Source organism: Sycon ciliatum, chromosome 7, assembly GCF_964019385.1.
Source record: "Sycon ciliatum chromosome 7, ocSycCili1.1, whole genome shotgun sequence".
NCBI classification, from domain to species: domain Eukaryota; kingdom Metazoa; phylum Porifera; class Calcarea; order Leucosolenida; family Sycettidae; genus Sycon; species Sycon ciliatum.
In genome coordinates this window covers 14655608-14675607 of record NC_088649.1, presented here as the reverse complement: position 1 = coordinate 14675607, position 20000 = coordinate 14655608, and the positions used below count along the sequence as shown (strand labels likewise).

General features: G+C 46.5%; 3 protein-coding genes across 3 annotated transcripts in view; 1 reads left to right on the top strand and 2 right to left on the bottom strand.

Annotated features, from left to right (window-relative positions):
• The window catches only part of LOC135821633 (uncharacterized), a 19524-nt gene extending 7440 nt beyond the window's left edge, over nt 1-12084 (bottom strand). The window contains exons 1-2 of the mRNA XM_065334630.1: nt 11790-12084; nt 4457-4687 (exon numbers count right to left, since the gene is read on the bottom strand). Of these exons, the coding sequence (XP_065190702.1) occupies nt 4457-4687; nt 11790-12054 (496 nt within the window). The 5' untranslated portion in view covers nt 12055-12084. The remainder of the gene's footprint in view (nt 1-4456; nt 4688-11789) is intronic.
• A 4472-nt stretch (nt 12085-16556) lies between these two features.
• On the bottom strand, nt 16557-18005 carry LOC135821632 (uncharacterized protein K02A2.6-like). Its single transcript, XM_065334629.1, has one exon. The coding sequence runs from the start codon at nt 18003-18005 to the stop codon at nt 16557-16559; it is 1449 nt and encodes a 482-aa protein (XP_065190701.1).
• Nucleotides 18006-18822: 817 nt separating this feature from the next.
• LOC135821073 (uncharacterized) overlaps nt 18823-20000 on the top strand; it is a 46363-nt gene continuing 45185 nt past the window's right edge. The window contains exon 1 of the mRNA XM_065334137.1: nt 18823-19053. Within this exon, the coding sequence (XP_065190209.1) occupies nt 18838-19053 (216 nt within the window). The 5' untranslated portion in view covers nt 18823-18837. The remainder of the gene's footprint in view (nt 19054-20000) is intronic.

The following is a 20000-nucleotide window of genomic DNA, read 5'->3' as shown; positions in this document are numbered from 1 at the left end:
TGCCTGGGCAATGTCGGCACCACCAAATGAGATGCCTGGAGTGGCTCGATCCAAGGATCGTGTGCATAGTAGCTGCTGTGACTTGGAAGGCTCAAATGTCACCCGCCACCGCTCACCCCACTCTTGAAGGCCATGTAGGGCATCTTGTAAGGAGGCATTGTGGGGAGCAGCAGTTTCTGGTTGTAACAGGCTGTATAGCGTGGTGTCATCAGCAAAGGACCTAAGGCGCCTTCCGGGGGTAAGACATTGGTCGATGTCGCTGACGTAGATAAGAAATAAAGTCGGCCCGAGGATACTTCCCTGAGGTACTCCCGCGGTGATACTGAGCAGATGAAGCTTGACTGCTGACCACAACTTTCAGTTGGCCGCTATGTAGGTAGTCCTGAAGCCAAGTCAGTAGTGTACCCCTGATGCCAGCCCGTTCTGCCTTGTACAGGAGACCGGTGTGCGACACACGATCGAACGCACCAGCTATATCCACAGCTATCACTTGAGCAGATCCACCGTTTGCAACAACCTGGACCCATTCGTTCTGCAGGGCTGTCAGGACATCAGCAGTTCCCCTGCCTCTACGGAATCCATACTGGCTGTCAGGAAGCAGTCGGTTCCGCTCAAGATGGTTCACCACCTGCGAGTTGACGATGCCTTCCATTACCTTGGAGAGGATCAAGAGCAGAGACACTGGGCGGTAGTTGGCCGGATGAGATTTGGAGTTCTTTTTTTAACACTGGCACGACATGCGCCAACTTCCAGCTACATGGCGGGATTCCACATCGGAAGGACAGTTCGAAGAGCTTGGTGACTGCTGGGGCCAGCTCACGAGAGCATTCCTTCAGGACCCGAGTTGGAAGGCCATCAGGGCCAGTGGCTTTGCAAGGGTTGAGCCTGGCTAGCCGTCGCTGGACATCAGACATTCGAAAATGGATACGTTCTAGGCTGCCGTGTAAAGGTTGAGCACTGGGAGGGAGTGAGTCTGGAGATATGTCACCATCTCCCAGACTACACTTCGTGGCAAAGTATCTTGCTAAGCAGTTGGCTTTGTCATCGCTGGAGTGGAACTCCCTCTTACTTTGGTCCACAAGTAACTGGACCTCACTTGCACGGTTCAGACCAGCAGCTTGCTTCACCGTAGTCCACCACCTTTTGTCCGTAAGTGACCCAGACGTGAGCTTGTTGCAGAGCCGGCTCTCAAAGGAGACTGTGGCCCGGTGGAACCGGGCAGCAGACTCTGGCGGGCAGTATCCATCACCTAAAAGATATAATCGATTCTCCGGAGGCTGCTCACCCCTGCAATTTTGATGATGGGCTATGGATGAATAGTGGGTGTATCAAATCCTTTCCCGACATTATCCAGGGAGTGAGAGGTGTAAACCATGTTAGCGTTCATTGGAATGAAGTGTTTTGTGGCAAGTGGTAGTCCTGCCAGCAGACAACCTGTCACTGCGTTGACTCTGTGAATAATCTCTTCATCCGAATCAGGAGACATTAGGCCAGTTCCTCCAAGTCGACCTCGATATTAAGATCCCTTTTATTTGCAGAAAGCCAAAAATATATATGGCCAGATTATGTTACTGCACTAATATTCCTTTCCTTGGACGGTCTTCTTCTCCTTGTGGTGTTCCGTAAACAAAATGGTTTGTCACAAGACTACTCCTCTCTGTTGATGCCACTTGACTGCTGTATTTAGTGTACAGCTGTCCACACCTAACTTTACATGTTTCAGCAGGAACGGCTCAGGCACGCGCTGCTGCAGACTGCTCATATTGATTTTGTGCTGAATCCATGAGTAATTCCAATCTTTTATAAGCCAGCTCGGCTGGAATCGGCACAGGCAGTTCGTTAGAACTACATTTATCGCTTTATGCTTGTAGCTATTCCTCCAGCAAACGATCTGCTTCTACATCGGCACGGGTATCAGTATCGCCCCTAGCCTAGAAACGCTATCATCGGAGCCTGAGGAACGGCAAGAAACCACTTATCAGTTGTTCGATGTTCACTTCGCGTCCCCTCCATTGCCCTCTATGTTTTCTGTAAAACATGGCCCTCCTTGCAAATCTTTGTTTCGTTATTTGTGCAACCTGAGTACATTGCTACATTTAAAAGTGCTTAAAAGTGTTACGTGCCTACACGAAGTCATCCACAATCCAGTACAAAGGATGACATTCAAACTAGTGTCCAGCTTCACACATTTCAGACCCCAGGATGGTTGGCCCTACCTCATGAGTGTAGCCGGTTGTTGCCACAACGCCGGCATTTCCCGATATTTTCCACTGTGAGACTCCAAATGCCGCTCAAATCTATTAGAATGCTCGTTTTCTCCGCACATACTGCATTATTCACCACGATTTACGCTTTTTTAGACGCCTACAAAATAATGCCTTGTTTACCATTTTAGTCGAGCCATAATCACAACTTAAACAAACGGCAAGGAGACAATAATTCGATAACCGCAATCAATAAAACGAGCTGAACCGACATCCGACACCGCTTTACATTGCATGAATAAAGTACACAAATGTCGGTTCAGCTCGTTTCATTGATTGCGGTTATAATCACAACTATTCAAATTTACTCGAAGCTGAAAAGAAATAACATTGCTACATTTTATTTCCCTCACATCCCCTAAAGAGAGAGCTTGAAAGCTCAGGGCCAGCGATATGCTTTTTTGGCTAGGTCATCATGCATGTTATTCGAATGGATGGAAACGGTTTTGCAATACAATGATGAAAAATCCGCTCACTCTCCCGGCAGTGAGTGAGTCTCCCCATTTGTTACTGAAAAACAGGACGATCATGAAGTACATGTATTCCCTGACTTAACCTACCATGGGATTGGAACTCGCACTATCGCCCTGCATGCTTTCCCCCGATACTCTTCGCACACATACACATTCTTCAAAGTTGCTTCACTTTATGATATTGTTGTTGAAACCTCTATTCGAATAAGATGGCAAGAGTCATTTACAATGAGAAAATAAAAGTCTGCCTACCCTCCCATTTTTCTTCTGAAAAAAGGACGATCATGAAGTATGTTCCTTGGCTCTGCCTAACATGGGATTCGAACCTGCACTATAGCCCTGCATGCATTCCCCCGATACACTTCGCATACATACACATTCTTCAAAGTTGCTTCACGTCACGATCTTGCAGTTGAAAGCCCTATTTGAGTAAGGTGGCCAGCTATCTTTGATTTGACGTCTTTTCCATAGTTACGGGGACAATGCGGAATCTCCAGAACCGTGCTGCCCGGGCAGTGCACGTCCGCTCACCCGCCCCTAGTGCAAATGGGCCTGTTCCGGATTAGTGAGACACACCGCCAGAAAGCTGTTACGTTAGTATGGAGGTGCACTCATGACAAGGCAGGTCCACCACGGTGGCACTAGCCCCCCCCCCCCCCAACGGGAAGCAGAACTCGCATGCAGACTGAAGATGGCCTTCAGCTGCCGAAAGCTAGGACCCGATCTGGAACAACCCAGTTTGGTTCCGCTGCCACAACTGAGTGGAACTCGCTGCCTGCAGCTGTTCGTGGTACCCACTGCCTAACCCAGATCAAACTGGCAGCCATACCCTTTACTCATGATCACAAGTACTCATTTTGATGTTCCTCAAAAACCTGCTCTCTCTACGATGTAGCCCTATGGACCTTATGTCATTTGTAGAGATCCACGAAATTCCGTAGAATCCCGTTGACCCGGTAGGGTGTTGAATGTGCAGGACCCTATTGTGTTTTCTGCTATTTCCACTAAGAAATGGGACCTGAAAGCATTTCATACGAAAACCTTTTTCTGACAAAGAACAAGCTAGTCATTAGTTCTAACCAAAGTGAAGAAGCTGGAAAAGCGATTGCTGGTCATTGAATTACGACGCTAAAAAGGTCAAACGCGCATGCATAGCACACAATGAACACCCTACCGAGTCTACGGGATTCTAAGTGATTTCGTGGATCTTTACAAATGGCATAAGGTCGATTGCTCTTTTTCTATTCTTCCTTATCTCTCTCAAGTATTCGCATTCCTGTAATTAGGCATACTTGCCAGTTTGAATACCGAATAAAAATAAACGCAATATCAAAAACAACAACAACAACAACAACAACAACAACAACAACAACAACCCTCTCCCATACTTGTAAAGTTCAAAGTGATGTAAATCACTTTCCAACTGCTTAACCCACAATCTCACCTTCTCATCAATATATCTCTTATTCGCGATGGTGCCATCGTGAGAATAAAGAATTCAAAATTCAAACAATCAGCTTTGGTTGGCTAACACCCACTCTTTTCATATTGGCCAGTGTTTCCACTGCGCCATGAAGTTGAGATGTTGCAATTAAAGAATATATAAACGACCAGTTCCCAAGAGACAAAGAAACCTATCATTTTGGCAAAAGCACGTGTAGGATCCATCAATACAAAAACAAAACAGTGCAAGAAGGATTTATTGACAGATCAACTCACACGGACCGAAAACGCACACCTGGTTCACCAGATTTTCTTCCCAGTGACCTGTCTCTTTGTAAATTATTTCCCTAAACTCCGCAATGCAGTGACTTTCATCGTTGGTTGCAGCTCGACCTCCTTTTGCTAAGCAGGAAGTTTGGATTTTGTAGATGTTGTCCAGTGATGTGTCCGGATAGTGAACCATAGATGCTCCATATGCACCAGAGGACCGTTCGCAGAAGTATTCCCCTGGCAAACAGACACACATGCACACATTTGGGAGGGTTAGCTGGCAGGAAGTAGGCAGGCAGGAGTAAACAAACAAACTGGCAAACAAACAATCAAACACGCAAGCAAATAGGTAGTTTGCACACTCCATAAAATACCAATATGCCCACAACACGTAGATGTACGCATGCTCAATACCCCACTCAAGTTAAGCCCCACTATAGCCTTCGACTCACCTGCACATGGCACCTCCCACACACACCAGAACCGACCACTGCAAAGACCCACCCTGTACAAGTCCCTAGAATACAAAATGCCCTCCCTGTTAGCACTCGTGATGTTCCCTTTCGACCTGCTTTCAAACAAGAAATCTAATCACTGCTGATTAACTCAATCTGCGCCTGCAGCGGTCACCCTCTCCCATACTTGTAATATTCAAAGAGACCTCAATTACTTTCCAACTGCATAACACACAGCCCCACTCACACTTTCAGTCTAGTCACAGCATCTCACTTTATCATAATCTCCTCTTGAAGGAGAAATTCCCACCCCACACCGAAAGCCTCCCTCTCATCTTTGTCAGACACCCTAGGCAATATCGTCCACGATGAACACCGCGCTGCTCTTACGACCCCAGACACTCCGGCGGTTGACTGTTTAGACAATTGCCTTCTCGAGTTCCAACCAGTTACAACAGCAGCAATAAGGAAGATTCTCGAACGATTGAATACCACGAAAGCATCTGGATCAGACGGCATACCAGCTTACATTTTGAAACACCATGCCGCCAAGCTGGCCAATTCCTTAACTTCCATCTTCAACCAGTCATTGCCTAGCGGAAAGGTACCGTCAGCCTACAAACTAGCGTCTGTGTGTCCAGTATTTAAGAAAGGCGACCCCTACGACAGTTCCAACTATCGCCCAGTCTCGCTACTGCCCATTATCTCCAAAGTCTTGGAATCGCTAGTGCTCCAGCAGCTTCACGACCACCGGGACATCACACACGGAGCAATTCAAAATGAACAGTTTGCATACAGGCGGAACCACAGTACTGAGGACCTTTTAACACTTGCCATCAATAACTGGCGGAGAAGCATGGATACCGGAGACTATACGACCGTACTGCTGCTTGATATGAGCAAAGCCTTTGACCGCGTCCACCACCAAACGCCAATAGATGACCTTCACAGTCTGAAGATCCGTGGAAATGCTCTTGAGTGGTTCAAGTCGTATCTGTCTCACCGACAGCAACGCATAGAAGTGAACGGAACCACAAGTGACTGTAGAACCTGCACTAGGGGCGTTCCCAGGGTTCCGTCCTAGGCCCTACCCTCTTCCTCATCTACACTCGACTTGTCCCCACTCTGCCATTGCGTTCCCAATGCCTTCTTTATGCAGACGAAACCACCCTGTATGCCTCTGGAAAGTGTCCACGAATTCTCATGCCTTACTAAGAAGAAGATTTTTTCAGTGGTGAAGCAGCACCTCACAGATCGCGGCCTGCTCCTGAACTCCAGCAAGAGCCAAGTACTACTGATCCACAGCAGACGCTCACATCCTCCACCTAACCTGAGCACTGTCTGTGGTTCGACTGTTATTGCTCCGTCTGACGAAGTTAAAGGGGAAGTATACCCTAAAATCAAATTTTCACCAGTTGTAGTCTTCTGGGTGCTGAGTCGAATGGTCTTGGTCCGAGGAAGCTGCGACGCTCCCTTCCTACTTGAATCCCAATCGAACTCGCGCACTTCCACCGAAACTGGGTGACTGCGCCCTACTAGATGGGGATTTGTATGCAAAATGTCACTAAAAGCGCCATTTCGTTCTTATAAAAGCACGGATGACCGCGATTGGCCCATATGTTGTAGTCTTTTGGACGCTGAGTCGACTGGTTTTGGTCCGAAAAGGCTGCGATGCAGCGTTCCTCCTTTATTCCCAATCGAACATGGTTGAACAAGCGGTCACGTGCTCCTGGGTGCCCAAATCACCTGGTCACCGCGCCAGCAGGCGAGAACTTTCACACCAAGGTTCAACTCGAGTTCAACTCGAGTGACAGGACTGCACCCAAAAAAGGTCAAACAGGCTAGTAAGTTGTACCCTGCAGGCACGGTGACCAGGTGACTGGCGTACGCAGGAGCACGTGACCGCTTGTTCAACCATGTTCGATTGGGAATAAAGGAGGAACGCTGCATCGCAGCCTTTTCGGACCAAAACCAGTCGACTCAGCGTCCAAAAGACTACAACATATGGGCCAATCGCGGTCATCCGTGCTTTTATAAGAACGAAATGGCGCTTTTAGTGACATTTTGCATACAAATCCCCATCTAGTAGGGCGCAGTCACCCAGTTTCGGTGGAAGTGCGCGAGTTCGATTGGGATTCAAGTAGGAAGGGAGCGTCTCAGCTTCCTCGGACCAAGACCATTCGACTCAGCACCCCGAAGACTACAACTGGTGAAAATTTGATTTTAGGGTATACTTCCCCTTTAAGTATCTAGGACTGACTTTCGATTCAACTTTAAGTTTCAGTGCCCACGTTAACTCCCTCAGGGAAGACATCGGAAAGAAACTAGGTGGAAGGAAGAACCTTGCTGTGCAGGCCAGAAGGCAGTTCTACTTGTCAGTAGTCCAGAGCAAGCTCGAGTACGCCAGCACTGCCTGCGTCCACTGCCTCGCTGACAACGTGAGAGATCAGCTGCTATGCATAAGTAAGAGAGCACTTAGATGCATATTTGAGCATGACACATTCACGCGGACATCATACTTGCTTGAGCGGTACCACATAATTAGCTTAGACAAAAGATATCATACTAAGTCCATATTCTTCGTGTTCCGTTGCATCCACAATATCTGCAGTTCACTCCTCTCTGACATGTTCTCCCTTCGCCGTGACTGCGCTCACACAGATAGGGTCACGTGCGGCCCAGTGAATTCTTCCCTTTCCTTACCCATTGTGCAAACTCAAGCTGGATACAAATCTATTTCATTCCTTGGTGCTGATCGCTTTAATGCGCTTCCCGAATCCCTTCGCACAAATCATATCCCCTACTCATTTCGACGGGAACTTAACAAATTCATTCATCTTGGGCACCCTGTAAGAAGACCTTAGGGTCTGTTGGGAATGCCCAAGTAAAATAATAAAATACAATACAATACAAATATTATCATTGCTCTTGCTGACACATCAAATGGCTGAGTGCAATGACAAGAAGCTGAAGTTCGACTGTGTTTTCCTCGACTTTAAGAAAGCTTTTGATCGTGTGGATCACTGCACAAGCATTGCTAAATGCATTTGAAGGAATTGCTGATAGGCCAGCAGTCGACTGGCTCCGAAGCTTCTTATCTGAGCGGAAGCTGTCTGTGAGGTTGGAAGGACAATATTCGGAGGCCAAGGTCCTCACCTGTGGAGTCCCGCAGGGATCGCATCTTGCTCTAACCCTCTTCTTATTATTTGCTAATTCCCTGCCCTCATCAATCACCTACTGCACCCCATACTTATTTGCTGACGATGTCACTCTCCTGTATGTACATGATAACAAGAATTCCCTGCAGTGGAACCAATCTCGTCTAGAGAGCGACCTTTCTGCCTGCCAACTATGGGCCAACAATGTCGGTGGAGAGTTCTCACCAGCCAAAACGACTCAGATCCGTAACTACAGTAACGACCACCCTATCCAGCTCTCTTCCCAAGCTATCACCATCGCTGAAGCTGCGAAGCATCTTGGAGTGTATTTAACACCCGACCAGTCCAACACCATCCACCTTCACACTATCCTGAAAACCTTCCAACGTCGTGTTAATCTGCTATGCTTCATGGGACGGAGTCTTTCCCCCACAGCCTTTCTACTTCTATATAAAGGTTTTGTCAGACCCGTCCTGGAACACGCCACCTCGGCCTGGTCCTATGCCATTACCAAAGCTGAGCTGGAGCGTTTAAATATTTTACAAGCCAGAGTAGCTAGGAAGTATTTGCTATGTAAAAAAGTCAATGTAGATAGACGCGAAACGAAATCCCAGTGAAATGCCCTTTGTGACTTAGAGTCCTTGCACTTTCGCAGACAAGTATCAGCTCTTGTTACTCTATTTAAACTTATACATAACATCTCCAGAACACCTCCAACATTTTCACCTTTCACTGTCTTCAAGTCCAAGAAGACCAAGCAAACTTAACATCAATTATCACGGTGTGTGTTTTTCTTCCCTCTTTTCCAACAAAGCTGCAGTGCTATGGAATTGCCTACCGCCTTCTCTCACCTCTATAACCAGCCTCCCCGAATTCAAGCATTCTCTCTATCAGCATTTTCGCCGATATATTCTTTACACTGACGGTATCCCAACTCCTTAATTACCAGGTGTTGTATGCCTCGATCTATTTCCTTAGCCTATCCTCGATTAACTGCTCCCTCTGCATAAAGTTGTCATTTCATTCTTCTTGCAGGAGATCCCCTCGACAGGCCAAAAGCCTTTGGGAAATCCTTAAATATAATACAATGCAAAAAAATCTCTTATTGGCGATGGTGCCATTGTGAGAATAGAGAATTTAAAAAAAGTAGATACGTGTATATGAGGAGGCGAGCTTGCAACAATGCTTCAACTCTATGGGCCCTACGCCTGTAATATTGCGCAGAACTGTAAGATCACACATTTTGGACGCTATTCTGTTTCCGGCTATTTCGGCACATGCCAGTCATACCTTAGACAGTGTGGAGAAAGACAATGCTGTGACAAATGCTATACCTATAGTACCTGTAAATTCCATAGCTGCTGTTCAGCTCGTCTAGCCTGGTCTTTTGCCCCCTGTCATTCATAGTATTTTGAGGACTAAAAATTCCTATTTCCAATCTCCCAACCCTTAATAAGACCACTTCAAAAACATCTGAAATTAGTTTGTACATAAATATGGGAGGATTGTGGAGAGTGCGCATCCCGTCCAAGAAAGCCTTCTGGAATTTTTCATTTTAAATAACCGACGAGGAGACAATAGTCGTAAAATAGCAATGAATAAAACAAATTGTGCACTCATAACCATGTACATGTATAAAACAATCATAAAAATGAAAAAAATTCCAGAACGTCTTCTCGTGACCATCATCAGTGGAATATCGTCACATGGTAAGAATCACTAAAACAGCCAGTTACTAGTATATAGCTAGAATATGATAAGGAGCGTGAGAATGCATCAGCTCACGGTTATGCATAACACGGGTAGTGTGAACTTATGCTGTGGATCTGAGAATGGTACAGTCAGACCTCGCTTTTCCGTTCCACATTAATCTGGATCCCTCGCCATCCGGAAAAAAAATCGTTGGTTACTGATTTACAGCATATGCCATGCATACATACAGTATGTGTGGTCGATTATCCGGTTACCTCGCCTATCTGGATATTTTTTGTGGAAAACGGATGTGTGCGGTTATAAGAGATCTGACAATAGCAGTAGATGAATGTCGCAGCTGTGAGCAGGCGTGAACAAAATGGTGGGTGTATTATTTCCTGGTTTGGTGCGAAAATGTTGTAGCACTCACACTCCTCAAATAATACGCACTCACCACTTTTGTCCACACGCGCCCACAGCTGCAACATTTATCTACCATTCTCACATCCACTGCATAAATACACACTACGTTATGCGTAACCACGAGCTGCTGTATTCTCACGCTCCTTTTCATACTATTCTAGCTATATGCATATACTCATAACTGGTAACTGGTTGCATTAGTGATTCTTGCCATGTGACGATATTCCAGTGATGATAGCCACGAGAAAACGTTTTGGAATTTGTCATTTTAATAATAATAATTATTATCTTATACATGGTTATGAGTGCTTAATTGGATCTATTCATTGCTATTACACGTCTATTGTCTCCTCGTCGGTTATTTAAATGACATGTTTTAGTTTAGTGGTTGCGACTTCGGCGAAGATTTTTAAGAAAGTCGGCGGAATAGCACGAGCTCTGGTGTGGGGAGCGAACCCTTTCTTATGTTTTAGTTTGTCATAATTATTTTTTCACAATCATGATGAGATTGTGCCAACAACCATGTGATGCTGGTGAGTTTAACCAGCCATGGTGGAGAAAACTGAGAAAAAGACGGAGACAAAAAGAATGAAAAACAACGAAATCGTCGTCAATTCAACTTAGGTCACTGCGCCAGTAGACAGGCGACAACTTTCACACCAAGGTTCAACTCGACTTCAACTCGAGTGACAGGAATGCACCCAAATAGGCTGTAAGTTAAACCCTGCAGGCACGATGACCAGGTGACTGGTGTACGTATGAGCACGTAACCAGAGTCCAAAAGACTACAACACATGGGCCAATCGTGGTCATCCCTGCTTTTATAAGAACGAAATGTCGGTTTAGTGACATTTTGCATACAAATCCCCATCTAGTAGAGCGCACTCACCCAGTTTTGGTGGAATTGCGCGAGTTCGATTGGGACTAAAGGAGGAAGAGAGCGTCTCAGCTTCCTCGGACTAGACCATTCGACTCAGCGCCCCTGAAGACTACAACTGGTGAAAATTTCATTTTAGGCTTAACTTCCCTTTTAATGTGCCATTCACACGATTTGCAAACACCTGCACGTGGGTTACCATGAAGTTTCTTGCTAGCTGTGACCCTGTTCACATAGTGCTGGTCAATCTTTGCTCAACTCAATGTATCCGTGGTGACCTCCTGCAAAAGGCAGGGAATTTGAATTTTTGAATTTTTCCTTTGAAATAATTGTTCACACACTACATAATGTGTTCACTGGTTTGAGGGAAAAACACAAACGGAAAAAGTCTGAAGAAAGAATTGACTGTCACCACCAGGCCAGGACTCGAACCAGGGATTCACCAATAAAATAAGGCTTCTGTTTTTTAAACATGAATATTGACGCACCCAGCAATTGGCCCTTCTGTTCATGTCTTGCCCCACTCTAGTAATGGCTCATGAATCCGCCCAGTCTACATTCCTTCTCAGTTTTCTTTCCTTCCAGTTGCTTCTTCATTTCTGCTCTGTTTTACTTTCTCTTTTCGTTCATCCCACTTGATATTTGGACTTTGTCCTGTTGACGCAACGAGCTGAAATAATAAAAACAAACCAAACCAAAACCAAACAATACAATATAAAACGGGATTGGCTTACTGAGATTGAAGGCACATGCCACAGTGTTGTGCTCATCCTTCTGCCTTCTCTGTTTGTTACTCTCATACAGAGTATACATGCTCTCAGCGGTGTGATAGAGTGGATCTTCGTCATGGTTTTGCACCCACGGTTTGGTTCGGTAAGCTGGAGAATCAGCCTTTACTGTCGTCAGGGCGTACTTTACGCAGACTGCCTCTTGATTGCCAGCGGGTAGCCGTCCTCCTAGACGCTTGCATTGGTCCTTTGCCTGTGTCAATGAGGCCATATTGGCGTACAAACCAATGTGAGCTCTAGTTTCCTGACAAAAACTGCGGCCCTCTATGCAAAGAAATGAACAAATGATCAAACGAGGAAGTAAGCACGTACACAAACTCACACACGCACACACAAATACACACACACACACACACACACACACACACACACGCATTGTTACAGTTTCTCGGCTTTTGAAGAAACGGGACGTGTCCGATTACTTACCCGGTACGATTTCACACACGACCTTGTGCTTAATTGCAGGCAGAGATGTGACACTGTATGGCAACTCGTCACTTGCATATTGAAGACTCCCGAGTTTCCATGACAACCAGGCCACCGGATTGCTACCTGTCGTTTGCAGAAAGTCTTTTACACAGAAAGTTCTAGACGCTATCTTTGCCTTCATCTTCTGGCAGTGATCAGTTGCATCAGCAAATGTCATCTCCACTGGGAAGTATTTGATGATAGTTGATGGGTAATACGGACATCTTACTGCCGCTGTTCAGTAACAAGTGGAACAAAAATACACGCAGAAAACACACCCACACACACACGCGCCCATGCATACACACACACATACACACACGCACACCCGCACATCCACATACCCACGAAAGCAAGACCAACGATTCACAGTCAGTCATCGTCTGACAAACAGCCCAGCGCTCTCAAGGGGTTAACCAAGTTACTGGTGAGCCAGAATGTGCTAGAGTCACCCTTCTACTGACAACACAGTGACTAAAAGAGTTGGTGGACAAGCGACTGACCATGTTGTTCAGAACAACGAAACGTCTGGGAAAAGTATCGTGAATATTTTCTATCCTCAATAGTCATACATGTATATACCACTATTGGTCTAAAAAGAATACTTTTTGACAATCTGACTGTGCCGTACTTCATGCACGTGACACATTGCTCCACCACATCTGGAATATGCAAGCCAAACGTTTTCCAATGTCAAAGGCTCTAATGTCCTAGTAATCTAACACGTATCATGTCCCACATGTTTAGGTACGCATGCCAGTCATGTGTCTTGGGTACGCATGCCAATCATGTGTCTTGGGTACGCATGCCAATCATGTGTCTTGGGTACGTATGCCAGTCATGTGACTTAGGTACGCATGCCAGTCATGTGACTTGCCTTATACTTGTACAAATAAAGTGATGTGTCCAGGGAACTGGTTCACAGCGTTCAGCTGTGCAATTTCAATCCTGGTTTTATCCGCAAGTGCAGTTCTATAAAATAATAGTACCTGGTTCAGGGTGCCCGTTTTGCATTTAAGCTTGGATGTCAGTCAGCTGATTTCAGTCAGCTGATTTCAGTGAGCTGATTTCAGTGAGCTGATTTCAGTGAGCTGATTTCAGTGAGCTGATTTCAGTGAGCTGATTTCAGTGAGCTGATTTCAGTGAGCTGATTTCAGTGAGCTGGTTTCAGTCAGCTGATTTCAGTGAGCTGATTTCAGTGAGCTGATTTCAGTGAGCTGATTTCAGTGAGCTGATTTCAGTGAGCTGATTTCAGTGAGCTGATTTCAGTGAGCTGGTTTCAGTGAGCTGATTTCAGTGAGCTGATTTCAGTGAGCTGGTTTCAGTGAGCTGGTTTCAGTGAGCTGATTTCAGTGAGCTGATTTCAGTGAGCTGATTTCAGTGAGCTGATTTCAGTGAGCTGATTTCAGTGAGCTGGTTTCAGTGAGCTGATTTCAGTGAGCTGATTTCAGTGAGCTGATTTCAGTGAGCTGGTTTCAGTGAGCTGGTTTCAGTGAGCTGATTTCAGTGAGCTGATTTCAGTGAGCTGATTTCAGTGAGCTGATTTCAGTGAGCTGATTTCAGTGAGCTGATTTCAGTGAGCTGATTTCAGTGAGCTGATTTCAGTGAGCTGATTTCAGTGAGCTGATTTCAGTGAGTGTTATGTCCCCTTGCGGACTAACATTCCATTACACTCATGCATTCTTACTGACACACACAAACACTAGCATTTGTAAGACATTCCTCTTGGTCAGGTAAAGTAACAACAACAACCATATGCGAGCATGCGCAGTCAGTAGCAAACGGTGTAGTAGATATATAATGACTAACTTGCATACACAACAACTGCCCCCTTTCAAGAATGTTCCAGGGAATATTCTACCACAATTAAATACCTCAAAAATCGTTGAAGAAACACATAAAATAAGTTCATCAATCCACCGTACGTGAATTCTTAAACTTTGACACAGCACTACAATAACATAATCTGACGCAGGAATCCGTCAGTCAATATTAGCAATACCAAGGATCTTGCACACTATTGTACATGGTAATAATTACTAGTTCGCTAAACAGTCCAGCAATGACATATCAGGAACGGCTCAAAACTGTTCAATCAGTCTATCCGGACGAACACTACGCCGAGACGAACGTCTAACAGTGGTTTCACAGGGAGTATTCTCAACCTGTGGTAAACCAACTTCAGGAGCAGACTGCTCACAAGGAGGATCCGCCTCAACTTGTACAGTAGCAGACTGTGGCGAGACGCTAGCCGGAAAATCACTGGCCAGTGACGACTCTGCTACGTCTGACAGCACTGGTGACGGTGACGTCTGATCGATTGTATCCAACAGTGGTTCTGGCAGCGATGCACTCAAGCTTGCCGGAACTGACCGTAGACGCAACTGATCTCGGTGACGCTTCCACAACACATCACCCACTTGTACTTCATAGTTGTAGTCACTGAGGACACGCACAATTCGTCCGGGACCCAACGATTACCTTTGCCGAAATTGAGCGCAAACACAGAGTCACTCTCTGTGAACGCTGGCTTTTCACAATTGCCGTCCTCATAAGCCTTTGCTTGTTGACGTACCTGCGAGGGACGCAGAGCACTGAGCCGCGTGCGTGGCTGGCGTCCAAACATCATCTCCGCAGGTGTTCTGCCGGCATGGTTGGGTGTCGTGCGGTACGTTAGCAGAAACCTGTCGAGCCGAGCTTGCAGTGGTTCGCTCGTTGCACCCATTTCCTTCAACTTCTGCTTAAACACACCCACATAGCGCTCAGCAAGTCCATTCGTAGCCGGATGGCCTGGAGCCGTCAGGGTGTGCACAATGTCGTTGGCACGGAGGAAAGCCTTGAATTCCTCGCTCGTGAATTGGGTTCCATTATCTGAAACAAGATGCTCCGGCAGACCAAACACAGAGAACACGTGCCGCAGAGCCGCAATAGTGGTTGCAGACGTGGCATTAGACATTGCAATTACATCCAGATACTTTGTGTATGCATCCACCACAACCAGGAACATCTTGCCCATGAATGGTCCTGCAAAGTCGATATGCACCCGTTTCCAAGGACCGTTTGGCCATGACCAGGTTCCCGACTTGGCAGGTGGACATTTCGCACTTTCTTGGCATTGAGCACATGCCTTGACCAACATTTCAATCTCTTGATCCACATTTGGCCACCATAAGTACCGTCGTGCCATTTGCTTGGTTTTGACCATGCCAAAGTGCTCCGTGTGCAAATCACGTAGCAACACCATTCTTAGTGATTTGGGTATGACAACTCGTTGTCCCCACAATAGGATACCATCTTCCGCAGACAGCTCATCCCTCTTATTGTGGTAAGACCGAAACGATTGGGGTACTGAGCTAGGCCAACCATTCACTACATAGTAGAGCACCTTAGATAGCTCAGGGTCACGAGCTGTTTCCGATTTCACTACGTCTGCTTTGATTATCGTATCTTCCTCCACTAGCAAGACACGAACCGTAACCATTTCCTCTGCAGACGGACTGATATTCTCACATGGTTGCCTAGACAGGAAATCCGCGTAGACATTTTCCTTGCCTGGCAAATACTTGATCTCATAATCATAGCCAGCTAGCATTAGTGCCCATTTCTTGATGCGAGCTGATGCAAGTGTAGGAACTGGTTCGTTGTTTCCCAGTAACTTCAATAGTGGTTGATGGTCGGTTTGAAGCGTGAAGTGGCGCCCTAGCAAGTATTTCTGGAACTTCGTAACACCGAAAACCACAGCTACGGCTTCCCGTTCGATTTGTGCATAACGCGATTCAGCCGGTGTCAATTTCCTTGACACGTAAGCAACCGGCAAAACATCACCATTCTTTTGCCTTTGCAATAGTACGGCACCTAGACCCATTGGAGAAGCGTCCACCTGGAGTGTGACTGGCTTCTTGACCTCGTAGTGTGCTAATAGCGTATGCTCACACATTGCATCTTTCAAGGCCTGGAATGCATCTTCCTCTGCCTTGCTCCATTGCCATTTCATTTCTTTCCTGAGCAGGTTGTACAGTGGTGCAGCAATCTCTGCGAACCGAGGTACAAATTTCCGTTGAAAATTTGCCGCACCCAGAAAAGAGTACAATTCATTCACGTTGTTAGGCGGCTTTGCGACTTTCAAGGCATTCACTCGATCAGGCGAGGGTGCGATTCCCTGCGCGGTTACCTGATGACCGAGGTACGTTAGCTTATCCGCCATGTAGCTGAACTTCTTAGGATTGAGCTTGAATCCTTTCTCATTTAGGCAAGATAGCACTTGATCCACATTTTCTCATGGATCTCCTCATCACGACCAGTACACAACACATCGTCGATGTAGCCCCCGCATCCTGGCAAATCGCTAAGGGTTTCTTCCATTACCCGTTGGAAAATAGATACGGCGCTGTGAAAACCAAAAGGGAGTCGTTTGTACTGATACAACCCCTGCATGGTATTGATCGTGGTGTACTTCCGACATTCAGGTGCTATCTCTAGCTGGTGGTAGGCTTGCGATAAATCCAGCTTCGTGAATTTAGACCCCGGGCCCAATTTGTGCAATAGCTCCTCAAGAGTGGGTAGCGGGTATTGCTCGCATTTAGAATGCAGATTGATAGTGCCACTGTAGTCACCACAGATTCTCAACCCACCTCCTGATTTCTCTACCGTGACAGTGGGGGAGGCCCATTCTGAATGCGTGACTTTCTCGATTATACCATCTGCTTCCAATTTATTCAGAGCCTCAACATAGCTCTCCCGAATTGACAGTGGTACCGGCCTTGCCTTTCGGTAAACAGGGCTCTCATCAGACACATGCAATTTCACCTGCACGCCTTTCACCTTTCCCACTTCTGAGGTGTCGAACAACCCTGGGTATTTCTCAATGAATTTAGCGCCAGACTTTTCGACCTGGTGCACTTCGAAAATTGATTTCCAGGGGAGTTTGAACAAAGCCATTGCATCTCTGCCCAGAATAGATGGACGGTTTCCATTTGTAACCCTCACCAATAGTGTGTGCAATTGTGTGCCCATTCGGAACTCCATTTCCGCTTCCCCGAGACAATTAATCACATCTCCAGAGTAGGACACAAGGTTGATACTGGATTCCATCAGGTTACTCAGCACACCATTGCATTGCAAGAAATCTGCGCTGCTGAGAATCGTGACAGCACTTCCCGTATCAATCTCCATTTGGATAGTGGTACCCATTACATCTAATGACACAGTGTACGGTAGTCGCCCCATTGCATTTACACTATACATGGTGACATCGGGTTTACTAGCACATGGAACGAACTCACCAATTTCTTCCGCGATGTGATGGACGGTTTGTCCAGACTTCTTCTTGCGGCAAGCTCTCTCGATGTGACCCACCGTACCACACGCGTGACACTTCACACTCTTGAAGCGGCCCTCTTCCGGTTTGTGACCAGCCTTGTCACACCGAAAACATTTCTTGTCGTGCGACTTGAAAGTTGGAGTTGGCTTGCTCGTCGACTGGCGCGAACGAACGGCGTGGACGGACTGCGCCGTCAATTGTTCCGACTCTCTCGATGCAGTTTCATAGGCTGATGCCATCGTCACAATGTCCGCCAAACTTGAGGTCTCCTTTGCTTTCGACAATATCTCCTTCGTAACACTCATCGACTTCAACCCACTGACAAACTGGTCTCGGAGTGCCCTGTCCAAATACGCCTGAAACTTACAGTCCATGGCTGCTTGCTTTAGTCTAGCTGCATACTGTGTTGCTGACTCTCCATCCTTTTGACAAATCCTCTGGAATCTATGAGTCGCCGCCAACACACTGACATTAGGCTTGAAGTGCTCTGAAAGCAATTCTCCGAGTTCCTCAAACGTTTTCTGCGCTGGTTTGTCCGGCAGGCAAAGACTCTTCAGAATCGAGTAGTTCTCAGCAGAGAGTTGACTGATCAGGACAGCTGCCTTTTGCGTGTCCGCCGCTCTCTCCTGGTCCGCGGTTGCCCCAGCTGCGACTTGTCCAATACTGTTGGCGATAAAATAAAACGTGAGTCTCTCTACATACTCACGAAAAATCACCTTTTTCAAATATTTCAAGCTTCGACCGCGACATCTTCGTCTTTTATCTTCGTCGCCAAATTGTTATGTCCCCTTGCGGACTAACATTCCATTACACTCATGCATTCTTACTGACACACACAAACACTAGCATTTGTAAGACATTCCTCTTGGTCAGGTAAAGTAACAACAACAACCATATGCGAGCATGCGCAGTCAGTAGCAAACGGTGTAGTATATGGTTGTTGTTGTTACTTTACCTGACCAAGAGGAATGTCTTACAAATGCTAGTGTTTGTGTGTGTCAGTAAGAATGCATGAGTGTAATGGAATGTTAGTCCGCAAGGGGACATAACAAGCATTGCTCATGACAAGCAAGGTCCCGGGTTCGAGTCCTGGTGGGTCTGGCATTCTTCTTCTCTTTCTTCTCTTTTCAAGCAGTTCACTTCCCCGCGGGAGTATTCGAATTTGAAGCTCTCCCGATCCTTTCAAAACAACGATTCGCTCTCCTCATGATTGTTTTGTTTCTTGATGTTTGTAATGTAACACCAACAGCAGCAGCAGCAGCTGAAGCTGCAGACAATGGTGGTGTAGATGAAGCGGCTGGAAAAGCTGCCCGGCCAGTCACCGGCACAGCCTACTTCACTCGCAATGGAGAGAGGTTCGGGAAGGAAGTTCCCGGCGTGCTCGGTGGTGGACAATACCCGTTCCTTAGCTTGCACGGAGACGTGAGTAGTTTCATGCTGCTGCTGCCGCCGTCGCCGTCTTTTTGTGGCGAGCTTCTCTGTAGGCACTGCATGTTGGTGTTGGTGGTGTTGGAGTGGTGTTGAAGTGGAGTGTGTGTTGGTGGTGGTGTAGACCAAAAAGTAGGGATTCACTGGCCAGAAAAAGCCACTTCATAGCTGTGTGGTGTAGACCAGGCTGAATAGTGGCGGTCAATTCTTCAGCCTTGCAACCTGTTGAATGGTGCAATCCCAGCACAAGCTGCTATGACTTCTGCTGTAGCATCGCTATCATCGCCTTTGGCGATGGGCGTCCAATGGTCCAATGGTGGTGTAGGGGTCGAGTGTGTGTGTGTGTGTAACGTGCGTGGTCTAAGGCTAGGAGGCTACTACCCACAGTCAGTCAACTAACATATCAGAACTTACTCCGGCACGGCCTGGAGGTTATCTTATATCAAAGTGAAAGTGAACTTGCTCTCTCTCAACCACGACTCTCTCTCCGATCTCTGATCTCTCTCCTTCGATCTCTCTCTTGAGATACAAACTAGAGAACTACTTATACAGAATCTAACAAGGCCGTTGGCAAGGGGGCCAGCTAGGAAGCTTCAGCTGGGGTCTATTGCGGGAAACAAGCAGCAGGCAGCAAAACAGCTAAAGAATGTATGTGATAGTGTAGCAAGCAACCTGGAAATGCCATTGATTACTCGCAGCACGCTCAAGTGCTACAAAGGAAGCATTGGAGCATGAAACTGATATCGCAGTGAAGATAAGTCCATACAACTGCACAAGGACCTCTTACAAATGAAGCATAGCGGCACAAGTATTGTATTTGGAAACAATGAAGACTACTGATAATAAGTGTTGGTCTAGCTACTCTCCAGTGTGTAGTGGCGCCATGCAAGGATCATGGAAGAACAATCGTAAATGTAGGAAGTACTGTATGCAGTTCTAAA